This window comes from Periplaneta americana, chromosome 12, assembly GCF_040183065.1.
Source record: "Periplaneta americana isolate PAMFEO1 chromosome 12, P.americana_PAMFEO1_priV1, whole genome shotgun sequence".
Classification (NCBI taxonomy): Eukaryota; Metazoa; Arthropoda; class Insecta; order Blattodea; family Blattidae; genus Periplaneta; species Periplaneta americana.
The window spans coordinates 36915591-36936620 of record NC_091128.1 but is presented as its reverse complement, the minus strand read 5'-3'; the positions used below and the strand labels follow the sequence as shown (position 1 = coordinate 36936620).

At 36.1% G+C, this 21030-nt stretch overlaps 2 protein-coding genes across 5 annotated transcripts in view; both read right to left on the bottom strand.

The window, feature by feature from the left end:
• LOC138710290 (zinc finger protein 664-like) overlaps positions 1-3213 on the bottom strand; it is a 98860-nt gene extending 95647 nt beyond the window's left edge. Inside the window, exon 1 of one of the 2 annotated variants that reach the window (XM_069841055.1) lies at positions 2977-3213. In XM_069841055.1, the coding sequence (XP_069697156.1) occupies positions 2977-3012 (36 nt within the window). In that variant the 5' untranslated portion in view covers positions 3013-3213. The remainder of the gene's footprint in view (positions 1-2976) is intronic. The other variant, XM_069841054.1, reaches the window with a different exon arrangement.
• Positions 3214-9207: 5994 nt separating this feature from the next.
• The window catches only part of LOC138710293 (zinc finger protein OZF-like), a 67770-nt gene continuing 55947 nt past the window's right edge, over positions 9208-21030 (bottom strand). For all 3 annotated transcript variants that reach the window (XM_069841072.1, XM_069841074.1, XM_069841073.1), the window contains 3 exons: positions 17824-17909; positions 13405-13503; positions 9208-10450 (listed from right to left, as the gene is read on the bottom strand). In XM_069841072.1, coding sequence (XP_069697173.1) covers positions 10379-10450; positions 13405-13503; positions 17824-17909 — 257 coding nt within the window. In that variant the 3' untranslated portion in view covers positions 9208-10378. The remainder of the gene's footprint in view (positions 10451-13404; positions 13504-17823; positions 17910-21030) is intronic.

The following is a 21030-nucleotide window of genomic DNA, read 5'->3' as shown; positions in this document are numbered from 1 at the left end:
TACTGATGTTTTTGCAGAGAAGAAATACCATCATATTGAGTAAAAATACAAACGTATTTAGGTGAGTGCCATATTTATAAATTTATTCTTTGCGATATAAACTTTAGAACTGCAGAACAATATGCATATAAGTAATTATATGTTTCATGCAATTTAATAATATTAAGAAGTGATTTATGGGATTCAAAATGTTTGAATATCTACCATTGTTATAAATGTATGCTTCGCCACTATATAATATACTGTTGAATCATATGTTCATTATGTACTCACATTATACGTGTTTTTGTAACAGTGTGGGGCAGTGTATTTCTTCACTTTCATGGTGGCTCTGTACACTGAATATACACGACTTAACGTCCTTCACAAAATCCCTAAATACTGTAGTTAATGAATTCCATTTATAGGGAATATGTAAATGATCGTTTTCATTGGTGGATTAAGTAATGTACCATGTGACAATAATAATTCTATTATTTCACAACATACGTTTATTTATTAAATCAATAAATTAATTTGATTCATAAATTTAAATTTTACCTCTCACGGACTAATTCTGATTCTCACTGGAAATACCACTTGTTGCTCCTGTGTACTTCACTAGTTTCAGTGCTGTTGCTTTACTTTCATAACCCACTAGTAGAGGGGTTTAGGACGACAACCTCAAAGGGGGGGGGGGGTATGGGGGACGTTAGCTCTTCAACAAATACAAAATTACTTTCTGAATTAGACTGAGATATAGGGGCCATGCCACTGCCATGGGTGGAACATTTGGGTGAGGAGATGTCTTGTCCGCAGTAGTAATGTCTGCAAGATTTTTCGTCCACACTCTCCTTTCGTCCGCAACTCCTTTTGGTCAACAGAAATTTCGGTTGTACGCAAATTGTCAGTATTCAGTATTCGCCAACAGAGATGAAGTGTCAATACTTTCTTTGCCCATAACGTTGCTATGGTTTTCGGTATGGAAAATTAAAAAGTTCTGACCAAGGATATTGACTTTAAATTAATACAAAGTGAGACAAGCGAAAATTAAAAAGGCCAAATGGCACGATTAGTACTGCCAACTGAAGGATAGGAAATTCTAGAAAACAATAATTACAGGTACCATTTTAATTCCTCAAATAAGTTAAGAACTAAGAAATATTGCATTGTGAGAAGCGTAACATTTATAGTGCATCCTGTATAACCAACTACGATACACGCACGCACGCGCGCACACACACACACGCACGCACGCACACACACACACACACGAGGGGGACAGAACTGAGATACTTGTGCAGGAAGTTTTGAGAGGTGTTAAGAGAGTGCTGAAGAACGTGTCAACAAATAATATTAAGTGAAATATTTGAAGAAAAGTCTTCCAAATCGCTCTATGACGTAATGATAAAGCATTTGACTATAAATCGAAAGGTTCTTGGATCGAATCTTAGCGGCTGTACATAATGTAAATTAACATGAATTGTAGGTGATAGAGAGAGAGTGAGTGAGTGAGAGTGAGAGTGAGAGAGAGTGTGTGAGTGTGAGTGTGAGTGTGTGTGCGTGTGTGTGTGGAGGAGAATGAGGGGAAAGAAGATAAATGAAACAAGGGATACAGAATTACACTGTAATTTCTTACGAAAGAATAAACCTCACATTTTCACGTATATCCCACTGAGAGTACAAAAGCGGCATATGTGAGGAAAGTGCATATTAAGGTTGTTGTTTGAAATTATCGCCGCCGTATGGACTCGCGTTGCATAACATTTTCCATTCTTAGGTCCTAATTCATAAAACTGAGTGCAGATATAATACTGCAACCGTGGTTTTCTGCAAGACTGTTAGCTGCGAGTATTATTACACATTGAGATCTTAGATTGATACTGGACCTGTCAGTCTAATTGACCATTTTCGCACTATCAAAGGAGAAAATCATGTTTATATTAATGTTAAAAAATAAACATACAGATAGCATTGTCGCCCGAAAATCGCGTTTTTTCGGAGAAAATATCGCGCAAATGGCGACAGTTGCATTTTTAGGAAAAAGAAATGTCGCAAAATTCCATTTTTCATAGCTCAAATAGCTACATGTGGGAAAATTTTAGAACATGGATTGCACCTACCAAATTATGTCTTAAAATACTAAAAAGAGCAGATTTGTCTGCGTTTGTGGAATGCGCATCATTATATTTACGAAAAGGCACTTTTCAGTGCCAATAATTTATTTTGTGTGCACAAGGTTGGAATTTTGAAGTAAGAGGGAAAGGGTGCAATCCATGTTCTGGAGTTTAAAATAAATTAGAAGTCAAAATTATTAGATAGAAGATTACACTTAAGCTAGTTGTGATAGTGAATGACTATAAGAACGTGCTAGAAAGGAAAAACTGATGCCACAACTTTTAAATAAAAGACAAGAACATGGGAGCCTATAGCTAGGTTATAATAATGCAAAACGTAATACTGATATAATATTGTGCTATGAATTTGCTTAAATTTAATTTTAATTATTTAAAAAATTACAATTTCTTTATAATGATGAAATTGTGAACTATTTTTTCCAATAATCATTAATCAATCCCAGCACGCTTTAAGGCGTGTCCATTTTTAGACTGAATCTTGCCAGAAATTCTTCATTGTTACACTCGTTTAATAGATAAAGTCTATGCCTTATTTTCTTGGTTTCCGCACTCTCAAAGATACGTTATATGTAATTCATCATCACTATCAGAGATTCATGTCTAATGCTGCTGCCATTTTATATTTTATTCTCTAGATATAAATTTAACAACTACTAAAAGCATGGAATAGCTTATTCGGAAGTTATCCTCCGAATAATGCACTATTCCAAGTTCGTACGACACATTTCTCGTATAACCACGGAATTAATTTTAACAGGACTTTATTCCGTGTACGTACAACTGGACCTTAGTGTTCAATGTTAGACATTCGCAACGTACAATATTACATTTATAGAAAGATTAACGGAAATTCATTTACCTGCATGTTCAGCATGTACGCATGTAGGTAGCCCATATAATTAAACACTGTCGTGACCTGGGACAACACTAAAGTTTACCATTGCCGGTAATTCTGCGACCTCGAATAATGTTCATAAGATTGGCGATCTCCGAACATTATCTAGGGGACAGTGAAGAAACATTTGGTCAAGTCAAGGCCATTTTATTGAAAATACAATAAACCAACACAACACAGTTGCACACGTGAACACTGTACCGAGTGCCCGAACTTGGCGCCGAAGACTAGCAATTAAACTTATGGGTATTTCTTCCTTCATTACTTATGTCCCAGCCACTATAGAAACTCGATCAAATAGCTTCAAAATGTCTTGAATTTATAGTACTGACTAGTAGAAATTGATGTGATCACTGAGAGAACTATAAGTCCACCCAAACCACCTTAAATACGTACCTGATTTATATACGAAAATCGTCGTGCGTGAACGAAGAATACCGATGTATTTCTTTAATGTAACAATGGGTTTCAGGTTGCCAACATAGTAATAACACTAAACACCTAATCAAACCTAACCTAACCTCACATAACACTACACACCTAATCAAACCTAACCTAACCTCTCATAATACTACACACCTAATCTAATCTAACCTAACCTGTCACATAATACACACCTGTAGTAACATTCCTCACATTTAGTATAATTTCGTTTTCATGTATTGCTGGCACTGCCAATCGTGTCGGTTTCCATCTCGTGGAAGTGGATCGTACTATTACTACAAATTTCATGAAGAAACTATGGCGACTTTCATAATAATAATTACATTTTACATGTTTCGTGATATACTAAATGTGTTAATGTACTAATAATTCTAATTATATATATATATATATATATATATATATATATATATATGATACAATAAGATTTGAAATGTGTCGTGGTTGTGATAAAAGTATTGAAAATTGGTTTATAGTGCCACATTGGCAGTGATTAAAGTATGCAATATTCGTTCAGTGGCTGGTGGATGCTCTATATTAACCATTTAATAAAACAACACATGTTTACCAACATTACAAAAGGAACCGATACAATTATATTTATAACACCATAGTATTAAATACAAATCAGCCGATAGAATACAAAATTAATAAAAATTTATTGAATTTAGGTATTGAAATTGAAAATTCAAATATTATTCCTGAAGAGTATAAAAGCAGTATTTCTGTAGAAAAGCTTTAAATCTTAATTGTTCATTTTTCTATATACACTTTTAACACTTATATACCACTGATTAAATTTCCTACTATGAATTTATTGTGTTAATATTGGAGTTTACCTTGCATGACACACCTCACTACAACAGGAAACCAGAAGATAGCATGGGATCTCCACTAGGCTTTGGCCAATGAAGTACAAGACTTCGAAACTAGTGAAGTAAGATAAACTCCAATATTAACACAATAAGGTAGTAAGAAATTTAATCAGTTAAATCTTGACTTTAATAGTCTGTAATTATTTATGTTTTAAAAATTCCGGGCACCATCAGTGTGGTTTTAGGCGTAATAGATCGACTATTGATCAGATTTTTATTATTCTACAGATATTTGAGAAAAAATGGGATTATAAGGGTACAGTACAGTACATCAGTGTATATGTGGGTATGTATTTATTCACACTGCAAATGGGTATATACCCGGTGGCAGTGGTAACTAATTACACTCAATAACGATAATAATAAACACAATTAATAAAAATACAATTAATAATAAATTAATAATAATAATAATAATAATAATAATAATAATAACAGGGAGAATCCTAAATTAAATGAAGCACGATCACTTAAAATAACATTTAAAGTAAATCTAATTTGTATCTTAACCCTAAGTTCGAAATAAAACCCACGAGTATGATATGTTCATATCTGCACAAGTACCTTTCCACATTACACTCATTTCGCTGTCAACTCACTCACTGCACTGGAACTACGACACATTTCACTGATTCTATCCTGATTTCACTAACACTTCAAAAACATTCCACTGTTCAAATACTTTGCACTGCCACTATAAACTACACAGCTTCACTGACAGGAACACACTTCACTTACACAACACACTTCACTGACACAACACACTTCTTCACTGATACAACACTTCAATAACAAAATATCAATTACACTGTTTAAATAGTGTATAATATACCACCGTCTATTAGTAAAGTCCTTAAACCTATTGTTAAATACCTTTTTGGTTATTGGTGAAGCCTTTAGTAAGTCTGCAGATAAAGCATTTCAGTCCCTGATAGTATGATTGAGAAAAGAAAACTTTCCAGTGTCCGTCCTCTGTCTTCTTTCCCTCAATTTATATAAGTGGTCGTTCCTTGGAAAGTAATTTGGCGGCTGCAAACTATTTTTTATTTCTCTCCAGGCAGGCTCACCTCTGTATATTATAGATATTATTAATTTGTCCTACAGAATTTATCTGTAATATTGACACTTAATATTTTAGGTCTTCGAAGGAGGAAGGTTCGGTCCGGTGCTGTGGATTCAATTCGGCGTAGCTCAGTGGTCAGAGCGCTTGGTACGTGGAACCAAGGACCCAGGTTTGATCCCCAGTGCCGGAACGAATTTTTCTCCTAAAATATTAAGTGTCAATATTACAGATAAATTCTGTAGGACAAATTAATATATATCTATAATATTCTCTTAGCTAGCAGTGCATAATAACTGCGGATTCCCGGCCAAACAAGTCACTGAGCTGAGTGCGCCCTTTGAATAATGGCAGTTGACATTTGACATATACATCAATATATATGCCTAACTTGGAGTCAGGCCACAAAGGGAAACATTGAAGGAGGAAGATTCGATCCAGTGCTGTGGATTGAATTCGGAGTAGCTCAGTGGTCAGAGTGCTTGGTATGTAGAACGAATGACCCGTGTTCGATCCCCGGCACCGGAGCGAATTTTTCTCCTCAAATATTAATTGTCAATATTACAGATATTATTCTGTAAGGACAAATTAATAAATCTATAATATAATATAATTAGTTTTGTTTCGTTGTATGTCGTCCCTTAGTAGTTAGAACAAGTTCCAGGGGAAAGAATTCAGCGTAAATAAGTAATGCGGTAAAGACTGATAACAAATACAGAAGTAAATTAATTCAACAAATATACTGTGACAGCTGCAACGGGGTTTGAACACGCGTCCGACAGGGCGCGCGGCAGACGAAACGCTGAACGGGGAGCATCTGCATGCTGAAGGGCAGAGGGGTTGTATTACGTCAACGCGATGAGGGGAGGTTGTGCGCGCAACTGCTACGTGCGGAGTGAAGGGGGGACGGACCCTCCCAACTCTTCCAGAAGTCCGTCGAAGTGGAGATATCCAGATAATTCGAGAGGACACCCGTAGAAATTTCTCGTAACTATGGTTTAGCTATAAAAGAAGAAACGCGAGCGAGCTTGAGCAGTTTTCAGTTTATTCAGCCATTCAGTGAGTAAGCCAGTGAACAGAGCAAGCCAGCCAGTCTTGTGTACTGGAGTTCGACTTGAGTGTGCGTCCGCAACTGTGTCAGCATCCGACGGCCTGAGTTCGAGTGCAGTGGACCGCAGTTGGAGGGACCTGAGTTCGAGTACAGTGGACTGTCTCTGAAGGTCTGTGGTTCGAGATACTGTGAACTCGAGTGACTAAGCTAGAAGAACTGTGAACTGAGAACTGACAGTTCTGATTTGTAAATAGTGCTTTGTAAATATTAGTTAAGATTAACAGTTCATTGTTGTTCGTAATAGTCCAAGTAAATTGTCATTGTCGTTTGTGGAGTGCAATAACGAACGCTGTGTTGCTGTGTGGAGAGCAAATCCCATTGTTGAGATAATAAAGTTACATTGTTGTTGAGTTGAAATAAATTTACAATACAAAACAAAAAGGAATGCATAACAGCAAGGTCGAACACATGACCGACTGATTCACAAACACGCTCTGTCCACTAAACTAAAGTTTCCGTGAAAAGTTCTGTATGAACCAATGCAATACACCAGGATATGACTATCACGATATTGGACATTAACTTCATTTACTTGAAATTAATTAGACATGGTTTGCATTATTTATGAAGATATGTTTCGCTCTGTGACTTATAAAGTAATGGGGTGTGAAAATTGTTATTCCTTAACTATGTAACTTAAATCTTTAGTAATATTTTATTATGTTAAATGGTCACACTGTTGACTAAAGGCCAGCACACAATGGACACTATACCATATAGCGCTATGCTTTTGTGCAATATTATAGCTAACGATAAGATATGAACATGCGCACATTAGATACTATTATAAATGCTTCATCAGAAAGATTTTCTACAAGATGGCCAAGAGGATGGATCCAGAGGGTTTGTTACTGTTTGCACTGGCTTTAAAACAGAAGTGGAAGAAGTGCATTCATGAAATTTATAATTGTTTTCTTCCGAAGGAAATTTAATTTCCCAGCAGGATAACCATCCCGCATACACTGCCATAAACGTTCAAAGATGGTTCACTATTATAAATGCTTCATCAGAAAGATTTTCTACAAGATGGCCAAGAGGATGGATCCAGAGGGTTTGTTACTGTTTGCACTGGCTTTAAAACAGAAGTGGAAGAAGTGCATTCATGAAATTTATAATTGTTTTCTTCCGAAGGAAATTTAATTTCCCAGCAGGATAACCATCCCGCATACACTGCCATAAACGTTCAAAGATGGTTCACGGGAAGGCCTGAAAATGAGAAGGATTGACAAATATCGAGACAACCCACATCAAAATCCAGATCAGTTGTGGGATCAAGTCCTGGCTACATAGAGAGATCTCGCTGAGGGCCAGAACTATCTCTGCGATGTTGTGGACTCAATGTCCCAAAGATGCCAGGCAGTGATTGACGCCGGTGGCATGTGGACAAAGTATTAGATCCACATATATATTATTTTTCTTTAATTTATTTGTTTATCTTTGTTTTATTTCGGGAAGAAAATTGATCTCCCAAAAGTTTTTTTATTCTCCTAGTCGAGCCAGAGTTCGGAAATAATTCATTTCACTACAAAAAATGAAGCAAGGTAACATGTATAAAAATTAGTTACGTTAATAAAAAAGTTGATCTGGTTGGGAATCGAACGCGGATCCAGGAGTCAGGAAGCCAGCACGCTACTACTGCTCCACAAGAGAGTCATGAAGTAAGAAACATGACGATATACTTATAGCTGCTCAGCTGGAAGTCTATGGAGACAGGGCACATATAAACATACTCGTGTAAATCGCGATTAAAACTTCAACATTTCCACTACCAAGAGACACAACAAAACTTTTTTCTAAGATTGTACACAATTTTCGATATAGTAGACTGTGGTTTCGTAGAAAGATGTTCTGATATAGTTATGAAACATTCACTGATCACACTTATTTATCCGTAATGAGCCATTACTTACTGTTCATTAAATGTTAAGAAAATTTGGTTGATGAGCAGCTTGCATTTTAGTGAATCGTTAAATATTTTAATGTTCACTAGCTAGCTAATGTTTCATTTGGATTGATTTACTGAAGCTTGGTGACACTGGCCCTATATGTTTGTATTTTCCTAAGAAATAGGTTTGTACACACCTAACTTAGCTTTACTGTTTAGTCAGAATGTTGTCCTCGGCAGTTAGCTTCATACCAAACAAAAGAACAGGTACAGCTCCTTTCTCTTGATGGTAATGTGTAAGGACAATTAAAGAATATAAGCAAAAACAACTTTCTCCACTAGAAGATGGCCAGATTTTAATTGATTTTCTAAAAATTTTGTAACGGAGGATTATGGAACCCAAGTACTGAAGTACTGAAAAAGACAATGTTTAAGAAAAGACTGACAATGCTATCACTTGTGACAAGAAAAGTTGATGTTGAAGAGTTTTTGTTATTTGCCTAAACAAGTGCCGAAATTCAAGTAACTGGAGATGCACCAATCAGTGGTTCGTGCCTACAAAGAAGTTAAAGTGATCGAAGCCATGCAGCAGCTGCCGATACAATTTCTATGGTACCTGTGCATTAACTCGTCGGTCTATAAGCAACTACTTTCTCTGGGGATACCTAATAAGCAGGATATATTCAAGTCATTCACAAAACCTTGAAAAACTGAAAGATAGGATTCACACAGAAACTGATGTTATTCGAACTGCAATGCTAACAACATACCATTCCAGAATTGAAGGTCATTTGCATGATAAAATTAAAAAAAAAGAAAATACACACACACAATAATAACATTCTTTATAAAGAAAATGGCATAGTACTGACATTAATTCCAATATTTGTTCATTTTATATATTTATTGTTTAGTGTTAAGAAAATTCGTTTCATTGACACACCCATTATTTGCAAAGTGATGCTCTGTCACAACAGCACCTCTTTCCTACATGTAGGACCAAACCTCTAACTGCTCCATTATTATCATCAAAGAAACAACGTTGGACACACCAACCCAATAAGTTAAGATTAACAGATGTCACTGCAAGCATTGAAATTACGCAAGAAGTTTGTTGTTGGAATACTTGCGTGTTAGGGAATTTCCAGAGATGGACCTCAGTCAAGACAGAAATAAGATGTGAATACAAGCTTTGCAGGTATGCTTCTATGAACAAGATGCGTCCTACATCAAATGTAAACTTTAATTATAACATTTATTTGCCTATTCTTCACGCATCTAAAGGAGTGAAGAAGGATTTAGCTTCTTTAAAAATGTCAAAATTAAATTGTACATTTCTAGTATTTGCAGATTGCTGAAAGCCATTCTCGAGGTTCATTCATTACCACAGCCATCTCGACAATTATTACAGTAGAGATCACACTTTTCTTCCTTTTTCTCCTCAGAAATGTAATTCTACGAGTACCAGCCCACTGTTGGGCCCTTGTCTTTTTCACAGGTTTGTAACAAATTACAATAAAGTATCAACTTTCAACAGAAGTTCTAACCAACTTTTTCACCATAAGCGAAGGATGGTGTGTTACTGTTTGCTATGTTGTTTCCATTATGTTACTTGATGATTTCTAACGTTCTTTACAGAGTTACCTTAATAATGGATTACGATGAGTTCTCAGAGAATTGATGAACTTTTGTCTAATTATTTGGTCATAATCACTGAACTGAATGATCCCCATAAAGTTGGACGTTTCGAATATGATAGTCTGCACCTGTTACTGTTTGACACATGGAACATTGTATCCTATCTAGGGGTTTCACGTCACGTGTATGAGTTGTTGCCTAAATTTTGCAAGCACAGATCACGAAGGCTCGAATTAGGGATGTATACAGAAGTAGTTTCGTCTTCAATGGGTTGTGGCTCTTGTTGGTTTCTTCCTACGTGTTAATATTTATGCCGTCTGTCTTCATGGACTTGAACCAGGGAAACACTGCTCTCATCTCTCTGTCCAGACTTCAGACTCCTCCTGATATTCCTGTTTTACTGCAGCCACACCTAATGTCTCTGCCTGAAAATAATAAATATAACAAAGAAGATGGAACCATTTCTTGTGTAGAAACAAACACAAGATGTCTCCAGAATTATAAACTGTGAAATGAAATTAATGAACCGAATAGTAGGCTGTAAGAAAACGTAAACATGATAGATATGAAGAAGTTCTTATGAAATTACAGTTACAACATTTGCAATAAAGAAAAACTGAAAAAGACAAGTCTAAGATTGGGAAAACTGCCTTGGGAAATAATTCGCTACTAACAACGAGGAAAATGATGAATAAAATGTGTTCAATTAAACAGCAGGAAGAAAATACAAGATAGTAATAGGGCATATAGTCGATACCTTCTTAGATGATGATGATGATGATGATGATGATGATGATGATGATGGTGGTGATGAAGATGATGATTATGACGATAATAAGGAGATTGAAGAGCTCAGAATCACTGAAATATAATTAAATTTAATAACACACAGTGCACCTGGAATTGAAGTTACTGTGAATGAACAGTTAAAGGAGACAGTTGTAGACATTAACAACTTCAAACTAGACGAAATTATCAAGTATTTAAATTGTATCTTTTTCTTTTAATGGTTAGGACAGATGAAAGAAATTTAGTACGGTGCAGGTTGACTCCAGAGTGCACCTGTTTCAAAGAGATGTTAAGAAGAAACAAATACTCATTATTTTTCTATGATGTAAATAAAAGTACGTAATTACTACTAAAGAGTGGTGAACTTGTGTTTTCGTTACTGTAAAACATAATAGATCTTTCTTACTTACTTACTTACTGGCTTTTAAGGAACCCAGAGGTTCATTGCCGTCCTTACATAAGCCCGCCATTGGTCCCTATCCTGAGCAAGATTAATCCATTCTCTATCATCATATCCCACCTCCCTCAAATCCATTTTAATATTATGTTCCCATCTACGTCTCGGTATCCCTAAAGGTCTTTTTCCCTCCGGCCTCCCAACTACCACTAGATCTTAGAATCTTTAATTAATTTTATTATCTCTGCATGTAAAAATCTTTAAGCCAATATCTATTATGCACGAAATATAACAACACTCCATTAAAAGTAAATTAAAGTAATACAGTACTGTATGTCATGAGGTCCACAAAACTCAATCGATTGTACACATCCGCTGGTGTCCAACATGTTTTTCCCTTAATTCTTTCACACAAATCAACTATTCTACATTCATTCACTCTTACTTTTTAAATTTTTTGGCACTTCCCACTCTGCCAGGTGTACATCATTACCAGAATAGCAGGACCAACACCTTTCTTGCCATCCCCCAAGTTCAAGTCCAAGCAATGCCAAAACATTATTCATAGTCGACAGTTATGGAGCCTCACCAGATATCGCGAGGTTTCCCCATTTTTCTCTCACCAATCACACTATTTCTATACTGTCATCACCATCCTCTGAGTATATAAAACATCCACCTCTTTTTTTTTTAATCGGTTATTTTACGACACTTTTTCAACTGCTGTGATTATTTAGCATCGGAATGAGATGAAGGTGATAATGCCAGCAAAATCAATCCAGGGTCCAATGCCGGAAGTTACCCAGCATTTGCCCTTTATGGGTTGAGGGAAAACCTCGGATAAAACTTCAACCAGGTAACTTTGTTGCAACCAGGATTTGAACCCAGACCCTTTCATTTCATGGTGTCGCTTCACAGCAGTGGACCCTTCCTGGTGTGTATGGCTTCATCTTTAAGATACCGAATGAAAAATACAACGTAAATTTGTTATAGTAGATAGGCATTATGGACTGTGCAGTGAACATCTACCATAGGCACTAAAATTAATGCGGGACTGAAAATGCACTATCCACAGTTCGAAGGTTATTAACAGGGAAAACCAATGTTACACAGTTCAAACTGCAATATAACCATTTTCAAAAGACTGTTTGTAACTATAATTTGAAACGAAAAAGAAATTGCAAACTTAGAATGAAGGAAATAGAATAAATCCATACTATAACGGAATACGAAAATTATGTAAATATGTTACATGATTTATCAAATTAATAGACTACTTATCACACAATTTTTAATCACGGAAATGTCTCAATATTTGAGTTTTTTCTTAACATCCAATGTGTTTCAATCATCTTAGAATGGACCATGAAGTGTATAAAGAGGAGAGCTTACTAACATTTTAACAATATAACACATCATAGTGTATATAGAACGATATAAATTATTACGATTACAATGAACACTTTTCATTGTGTTAAAGGGTGCTTCCCCAGATTTATATGTTTATTGTCATATTAACAAAATATTAACTTTTGGTGTATTGTTTTCATACTGCACTTGAATTTTATTTCCGCACACTAATTTATTATCCTGATTATATGAGGGTGTAATGTTCTAGAATTGAGGGGCGTTTTCACAAAACTCGTTATCTGCAAAAACTTTTTTTTTTTCAAGAGAGCTCTTTTCTAAAAATACACAACTGTAGATACCGAGTTTTGAAAAATCTCTTTTATTTCAAGATCAATTTACTGATATACTTACCAACTTTAGCTTAATTCTGATAGCACCATTGGATTCTCTTGACCCAAAAACACAAGGATACGCTAAAACCTCAAAATCTAAAAAAATGTAGATAACGAGTTTTGTGAAAATGCCCCTCATTTACAACACAATATCTCTGTTACTTTGCGAAAAATTACAAAAAATTCGTCATGTCTAGATATGTGGAACAATTACGAGTTGAATCAATTCGTAATCGTGTGATAAAACCACTGCAAACAAAATTCATGAAAATTGTCTTCGAACCGAAAGTGAATACCTTCTTGCAGCCCATCAAAATGAGACACAATTAATAGTGTGATGACACTTTTAAAGCCTTACTCATGTCAATCAAAGAACTATGAGAGAAGTTCTGTGATGATGATGTCATAGGCGAAACAAAACACGAGCTCAATATCAATAAACTTGACTTACCATAGACTCGCACTTCAGTACAGGAAATATGATTGGCACTGCAGTTTCCTCAATTTTCACTTCCCACTTGATATCATAGCTGGGGTCCGTGCTCTCCTCCTGTTGAATACACAGACGTGAAGATCAATCATTCCTTGCAGCCCTTAACACTGAGTCTGCTATCCTCTTGGAGATGAGCAACACAGGGAATGGAGAAAATGATAACTGCATGGCACAGCATTAGATGTATTATATAATTCAACTGAAAATATATCTGATGGCGTGTTACTGCAGGAAAGTTAGTGTGAAAATGTGGGGTTAAATCGGAAATGTTTGAGGTGATCCTGGAGCTAAATAGTTGATAATGCAGAGACATGATGGGAAGCTGACGACCATAGAAATGATTTGCCATAACAAACAAATGTGAAGAGGAACAGCCACAGTAGTTCACACTATCCCACACTACACAACATTTATTTCAAGTCAGCATTATTACTAATACTTAAAATACATTTGCTCATAACTTCGATGTTTAATTGCTATTTTATTATACCACAGACGGAAATTCATTGTGTTAATTTGGTTGTGTGCGTGCATTCCTAATAAAAGATAATATGCTCCAAAACAAGAAACAGAGCCATCTAAAAGTGCAGATAAAAATTCTTTACATTATGAAAAAAATCCACAAAAATATATATACCACCATTTTAACACATTTGCCTTGTTTACCATATTTGTTGTACACAATGAATAATACTTCCTTACTGCAAATTGGCTGCTTGGTTACAAGGACGGCTCTTTGAGCTATTGATGTAAAAATTACTAATTATAAACAATTAAAACGTAATTCACTGACATTAAGCTAGGAATTCTCAAACAGTTCGCTCCCTCATTCCAAACATTTATGCAACCATGGAGATGGAACGAAGCCTTATCTGATTAGACCCAATTTTGATATCAAGCATTTCATTTGGTTATTGGGTTTAGGAATTCTCGTCACCAGAACTGTCGCCATTGTACTATTTCGTCACCGATTAAATTTTCATCGACAGACTTGTGCTCACTGATTGAATTTTCGCCACCGGACTTGTGATCAGTGGTTTAAAGTTAAATGTCGTATTTATTTACGGCTGCAACAAAATTATTGTAATGATGGAGCACCCTCATGGGGTAATTTCATTTCACAAGAAGCATTAAGGGCCATGAGAAACTAATACATGAAGGTTATATGTATTCCAAACATGAAGTCCGCAAATCTGGTTATGTTTGGAGATGGGACCAGCATGGGGGATGCAACTCTACGAAAACCATATCGCTTAACAAAATATAAGTAAACTGTCAACAGTCCATCTGACCATTCCAATCATGAGTTGATGAAGGAAAGTGCGCGAATATTAGATGCACCACCTTCACCCATTGTCCAGCGTCATGCAAGAGATATTTCCAGTGAAGCAAATGTGTACCTACCAAGGGAAGAAATTCTAAAAAGAACTGTCCATAAGATACGAAGAGAAAATTTACAACCAGATCCCCGGAATATAGATGATCACTATAAGAGAACTCCAGACGAAAGTAGATGGCTTTTGTATTTTAATGCTATGCAAGGTGAAAAAAATGGCAGGCAGCTGAGAATGCTGCAAAGATCAACACTCTGGACAAAGGACAGCACATTTAAGTCAGTTCCCACAGCCTTTCTTCAACTATACACGATCTATGTCCAAGACTGCGAACCATGGCTGCCAGTAGTAATGGTACTCATGAAAAAAAAATTGGGCAAGCATATGAAGCACTTTTTACATCACTTGAAGAAGTACAGCAACGTTTTTGACATCATTTGCAACCTCTGTATGTTGCAGCTGATTATAAAACAAGTGCAATAAGCGTTGTGCAAAATGCTTAACCATTTGTCTGTTCCATATTAGGCCAAGCTTTCTAGAGGCAAGACCGAGGGACTGCCAGGACAATACTCAGGGCTTATAGCCCTGGCATTGTGCCCAAGGAAGATGTTGTCGATGCGTTAGAAGATTGGAAAGTCACTGCTGTCGATGAATTAATTCCGGTCTTCAACTATGTGGAAGTCGACTAATGTGAAGGGCCATAGACGCAGTACAGGCAGATAGTGGTCAATGTTTCCTCCGGCCATATGGAACTGTTATATAAGGACTAAGTCTTCCTCGAACCATTAGCACATGTGAGACATGGCATAGGTGCCAAGGAGGGGACTGATGTACCATTCATAGAGCCAGAGCTTGTGTTGGGACCATCAAGACCGGTTAGCAGGTTATCAGGGACTGGACTCTTAAGAAACACAAATTACTGAACTGAAGTGAGGGCTCCTTACACTACAAAGCCCTCATAAGGGATTGTGATAGAAGTAGGTCAGTGACTTGTTAAAACTGCGCAAGAAAATGCGTTTTGGGCAATACGTTTCCTTACAGGACATTGTGCCCTCAAAAAACTCCAGCAGAAGGTGAGACAACACAACACCTCAACTTGTAAGTTGTTTACAGGGAGATGAGCCTGCAGCTATCTGTTATGTGATCGCAATGCTCTCACTCATCAAAGTGCTCTCGTTTTCGAAAAATACCTTCCAAAGCTTAATGAGCTATCATCCGTCCCAGTCTGTAGTTTGATTCAGTTCATCAAGAACAATAAACTGCCAGTACTGAACTGATAGGATGATATGATGGAGAAGTCCAATAGATCTTTTACATCACAGTAGTAGGACTGTCAAGATCCGCCATTTAAACTCAACTTAGTTTAATTCACACATCAACAGCTAGACACAGACACCTTTCAGTAAACTAAAGGCAATGGTAGTCACAAGCATATTGTACCTTTACTACAGAGACATTTTTCAAAGTCTGTGATTCTGCAGTAACAACACAGTGAAGATTTAGACAATATTTCAATTGGATGGGTTCCAGAGCAGCAAACTAGAACAGAATGATCTACAGTGTCTGCAGTGCAAAGACTGTACAGATGCAGGAAAAATGTGCAACTTGTAGAAATGATATAAAATGAAGTTCTAGATGATCACCATGCACAGATACTTCAGTTGTCGACAAGATCACTGGACCTGATTTCACATTTACACAAGTGGTGCACTAACCTTCAGACTACGACTGTGCTGCAAGAAAGGCTTTCTATGAACAATTTATTCAGTTGGTGACACAACAGCCAGAGCCCTTTCAATGACAAATACAGTAATGTCCAACAAAAACCTTTTCGAATGGTATGAGAATGTTAACAAATAAAACCTGAAACTGAAGCAAAATGAATCGTTGGGAGACCTCTCCATAACGAAAAGTTAACGATATGGTGAGGAATTTCAGCATTTCTGATGACTGGTCCCTAATTTCGAAAATCACAGCCATACAATTGCTATTATGTCAAATAGCTGTGTTGCTATGTTAAATAAGTTCGTATTTCCAGAAACATTATATTAACCCAACTTCAGTTTACTTTCAACAACAATCTATGAATGTACTCAGAAATATTTGCACAGAAATACATTCCACGGTTCAGAAATTTTGCCTGGCTGTCTCCATCACCCAATCTGTTGTCTTGTAATTTTTCCTGTAGAGGTATGCGAAACATTAAATCTCTCCTACTGTACTATCAAAACTTCTGTGGCTTTGACATAGAAAATCGAGTGCTATTGCAGTTCTTATCACCTAGCAGCTGGAGCGTGGGAGTGCCAAGCTACTTGCAACTGGTGAACGATTCCCATGATTGCATCAGTTACGTGTTGCCAGACTGATGAAGTCATAATTAAGGATGGTGAAAACTATGTTATGTCGACCACTAATCGAAAGTAGGTGACAGCACTGGAGACACCAAAGAGAAATTCAACAAGCTTATAATGACGAATTGAGACTTAGCGGCTGGGTAAAAGGTCGGCCAGATGATGTCAGTCAATCTACAGTAGTGATTCGCATATTTTCCGCGTCGTCAGAAGTTTTAGCGCATCAGTACACAACCAGCTGACATGGACACACCAAAACATGTGATCAGCATGCCATACCAGCAGCCATACATGACGTGGAAAACTATGTCACATGAGATGGTGGGCAGCTAAGAAGAGATTATTTTGTTACTGTAACAAACGGCAACATGTGTTTATCATTCATTAATATTGTGAGAATGTTTATTCATACTGTAAAGCACAATGCATACTTGGATATGATAGATGAACATTCTGTAACTATTTGGTAATTCCAAGGTTATCGTAGGTCGACTGCAAGAAGTTATTTAATAATAGCTCGGGAAATACCTTAAGTTAGAATCCTGAATGAAGCTGTCAAAGTATTTAATCTGAAAATATTGAGCAACGTCAGTTTATACCGTAACCATAAAAAATTCCTGGCAGTGTAGACTTTTGTTAACACATAGTAATATATGACAGAATAGACATGAGTAAACAAAGGTTAGTCTTACATCTGGTGAAGGATTTCTCTCTTCTAGAACTGCGTCTACAGCCAACGGATCGTCCTCAGGTTCTGTCTTGATAGTATCCATTATAACTGAAAGAACAAGATTTGAATAATGTGTATGTCAATTTTTTATACGATTACTGGGGTTTAAGTAGAGCTTGGCGCTAAAAACTTAAAAGAGGCAGGCAAATAGGCACTAAAACAAGTTCAAAATAAGCACTTTCGCAAATGATAAGCACTGAAGTAGGCACTAAATCATTTACTTTAAAACACATTTTGACATGATTGAACAGTATAGAAATAGCCATATCAGGTGGTTCATTCCAAAACTGGCTATGTGTACTTTCACAACTTTTTTCAGGAAAAAAAAAAGTATTACTTCAAATAATACAAATAAGTTTTTCTTGGCCACAAGATTAGAGAAATGTCACGTAAGAAGCAAAATGGTGGGCTACCTGAACCTACACTAAACTCTCATTGGTTTAGGTTAATTAGCATAAGTGTAACAGTTAAGTGGGCACCAATTTTTTGTTTGTAATGGTGGTTACATCACCCACTCACGTAAACACCCAGTATGACAGGAAGACCACACCTGTCGTTGGTTAATGGGTCCATTGGACCTGGCCGGGACAACACCTATCTACAAAAGAAAATACAATTCAGCTATCCCAAGTTGTCAAAGAATCTTTCAACAAAAATCAAGATACGCTATCAGTTTTCACTGATTTTGAAAAAGCATACAATTCAGTATGGAGGTATAATCTACTCGAAAAACTCACAAAACTAGGCATTCAAAGCAACATGTTAAACTGGATCACTCACTTCCTTTCCCAGCGTTTCTGTGCTACAAAATACAATGACAGTACTTTCAAATTTCGACAAATAAAAATGGGCCTCCCACAAGGTGCAGTACTGAGTACAACCTTGTTTAACATTTACATCAACGATCTTCCCTCGGCTGTATCAAGCGCAGAAATAAAGACAGCTCTTTTTGCAGACGACATGGTCATGTGGACATCTTTCCCACAAATAGTCAAATCCAAAGCTTCAATGGAAAAGGCTCTGATCCTATTACAAAAGTGGACTGACAGCAATTTCATGGCCATAAATACTGATAAAACAACATTTCAAATATTTAGCTTGAAGAAAAAAATTCCTAAACTAAATCTACAGTTCAAGAAAAGAAACCTGAGTCAAACATATGAAACGAAATATCTAGGGTCAATTTTTTATTCAAAATTATCTTTGAGAAATAATATTGAAGCAGTAGTAAACAAATCAACGAAAAGACTTTCAATTTTAAAGAGATTAGCTGGAGCCAAGTGAGGTAGTAATCGGCAGACTTTGAACATCACGTACAAAACATTCATCAAGCCAATACTTCTCTACAATGCGGAGGTAATAATTACAGTAAATAATTCTAACCTGAATCGACTAGAAGTATGCCAAAATCAGGCCCTGCGACTAATAACTGGTGCAGCAAAATCAACTCCTATCATGGCAATGCAAGCCTTAACCCAGAACCCTCCAATACGTCTAACTCTAGAGGAGCAGGCACTAACACACCATGAAAAAATTCTGTGGTTAACAACAAAATGGGAAAAAAGTCTGTTACAACCAACCAAGTTGAAAACACAAACAAGTTTCCTGTTCAAAGTCACGGAAATAAAAACAGAATTGAATCTCCCTAAATCTAAAGAAAACATTTTAACCAGAGAAAACCCTCTAACCTTCAAACCAATTAATATTCAGCTGGATTTAGAAGAACCAGTTACAAAATCTGAAACTTCCAAACCTGTACTAAAAGCGCTAGCATTAGAAGCTGTGAACATTAGATACCCACCAGAAGAATGGTTACATATCTATACAGATGGGTCTACTATCGATAACAACCCAGGATCAGGAATTACGTGTGCGTTATTCTCATTTTATCAACCAGCAGGATATCATACAACAAACTTTAATGTGGAAATAACAGCTATTCATATCTCACTCCAACACCTACTATACAGAATAGATAAATTTCAAAATGCTGTCATATTCTCTGATTCTAAAGCAGCATTATACCCAATAAATTCATATAAAATGATGTCAATCCAAATTAAAGATGTCACAAAATGATTCAACAACTTCAAAAACTACAGAAAAGAATTCAATTGCAATGGATACCTGCACATTGCGGAATTGCTGGAAATGAAACTGCTGATTTTCTTGCCAAAAAAGGCTCCAATTTAATTCAGAATACAAATAAAAGCCTACTTTTTCAACCCATGAAAAGACCAATTAAAAACAAATATAAAATCAAGCAAAACCAAATACTATGTAACAAAGCGTAAGATAAAAAATGGAACATTTTAATAAAAAAACATAAATTATTCCAGAAATCCCACGTAATACTGCAGTAGCAAAATTCAGACTGCTTACGGAACATGATTATTTGGCTCAAACACGTGCTTAAAATAGGAATTTACATGAATCCTAATTGTCCTCTATGCCACAAAGAAGAAGAAATGACTGCAGAACATCTTCAAACCTGTGAAGTTCTACCTGTTGGATCCACCACAGAGAAATATTGGAGAGCAAGAGCGCTAATGGCTTCATTCCCAAATCCCAGCACTGGATAACAACAACAACAACAACAACTCTCATTGGTGCAAAAAGTCAGTGTTGGTATGACAGAACTCCAAATAGAAAGTTTTGGAATGACACTCAGTTTTTAACATTAAAAATAACAGGCAAACAGACAGTTTAGACGAATAAACAGTCTGCCGTGCACTGCGTTAATCCCTTAAGTAGTCTAGTATTACAGAAACTCAATTTTATAAGAAGTGCACATAGCCAGTTTTAGAATGGATCACGTCATATATTCAATTTATCATTTTTTATATTTTATTGGGTTATTTTATGACGCTGTATCAACATCTTCAATTTATCAATTTTTACTTAATTTTTGTTATTCCAAAATACATTGAATAGTAAAAGTCAGTAGTTATTAATTCCGTTGAAATAGTCATCCACAAAACAGAAACTTTTTTCAATCAAAAACTTTTTTAGTTTCCTTTTAAAATGAGAAACCTTACTTACATTCTTAATATCTACAGACAATTTATTTTATAATTTCAGTCCAATAACATTTGGTGATTTGCATCCAACTCTTAATTTATTTAATGAAATGTGAAATACATTACATTGTCTGGTATTAAGACCATGA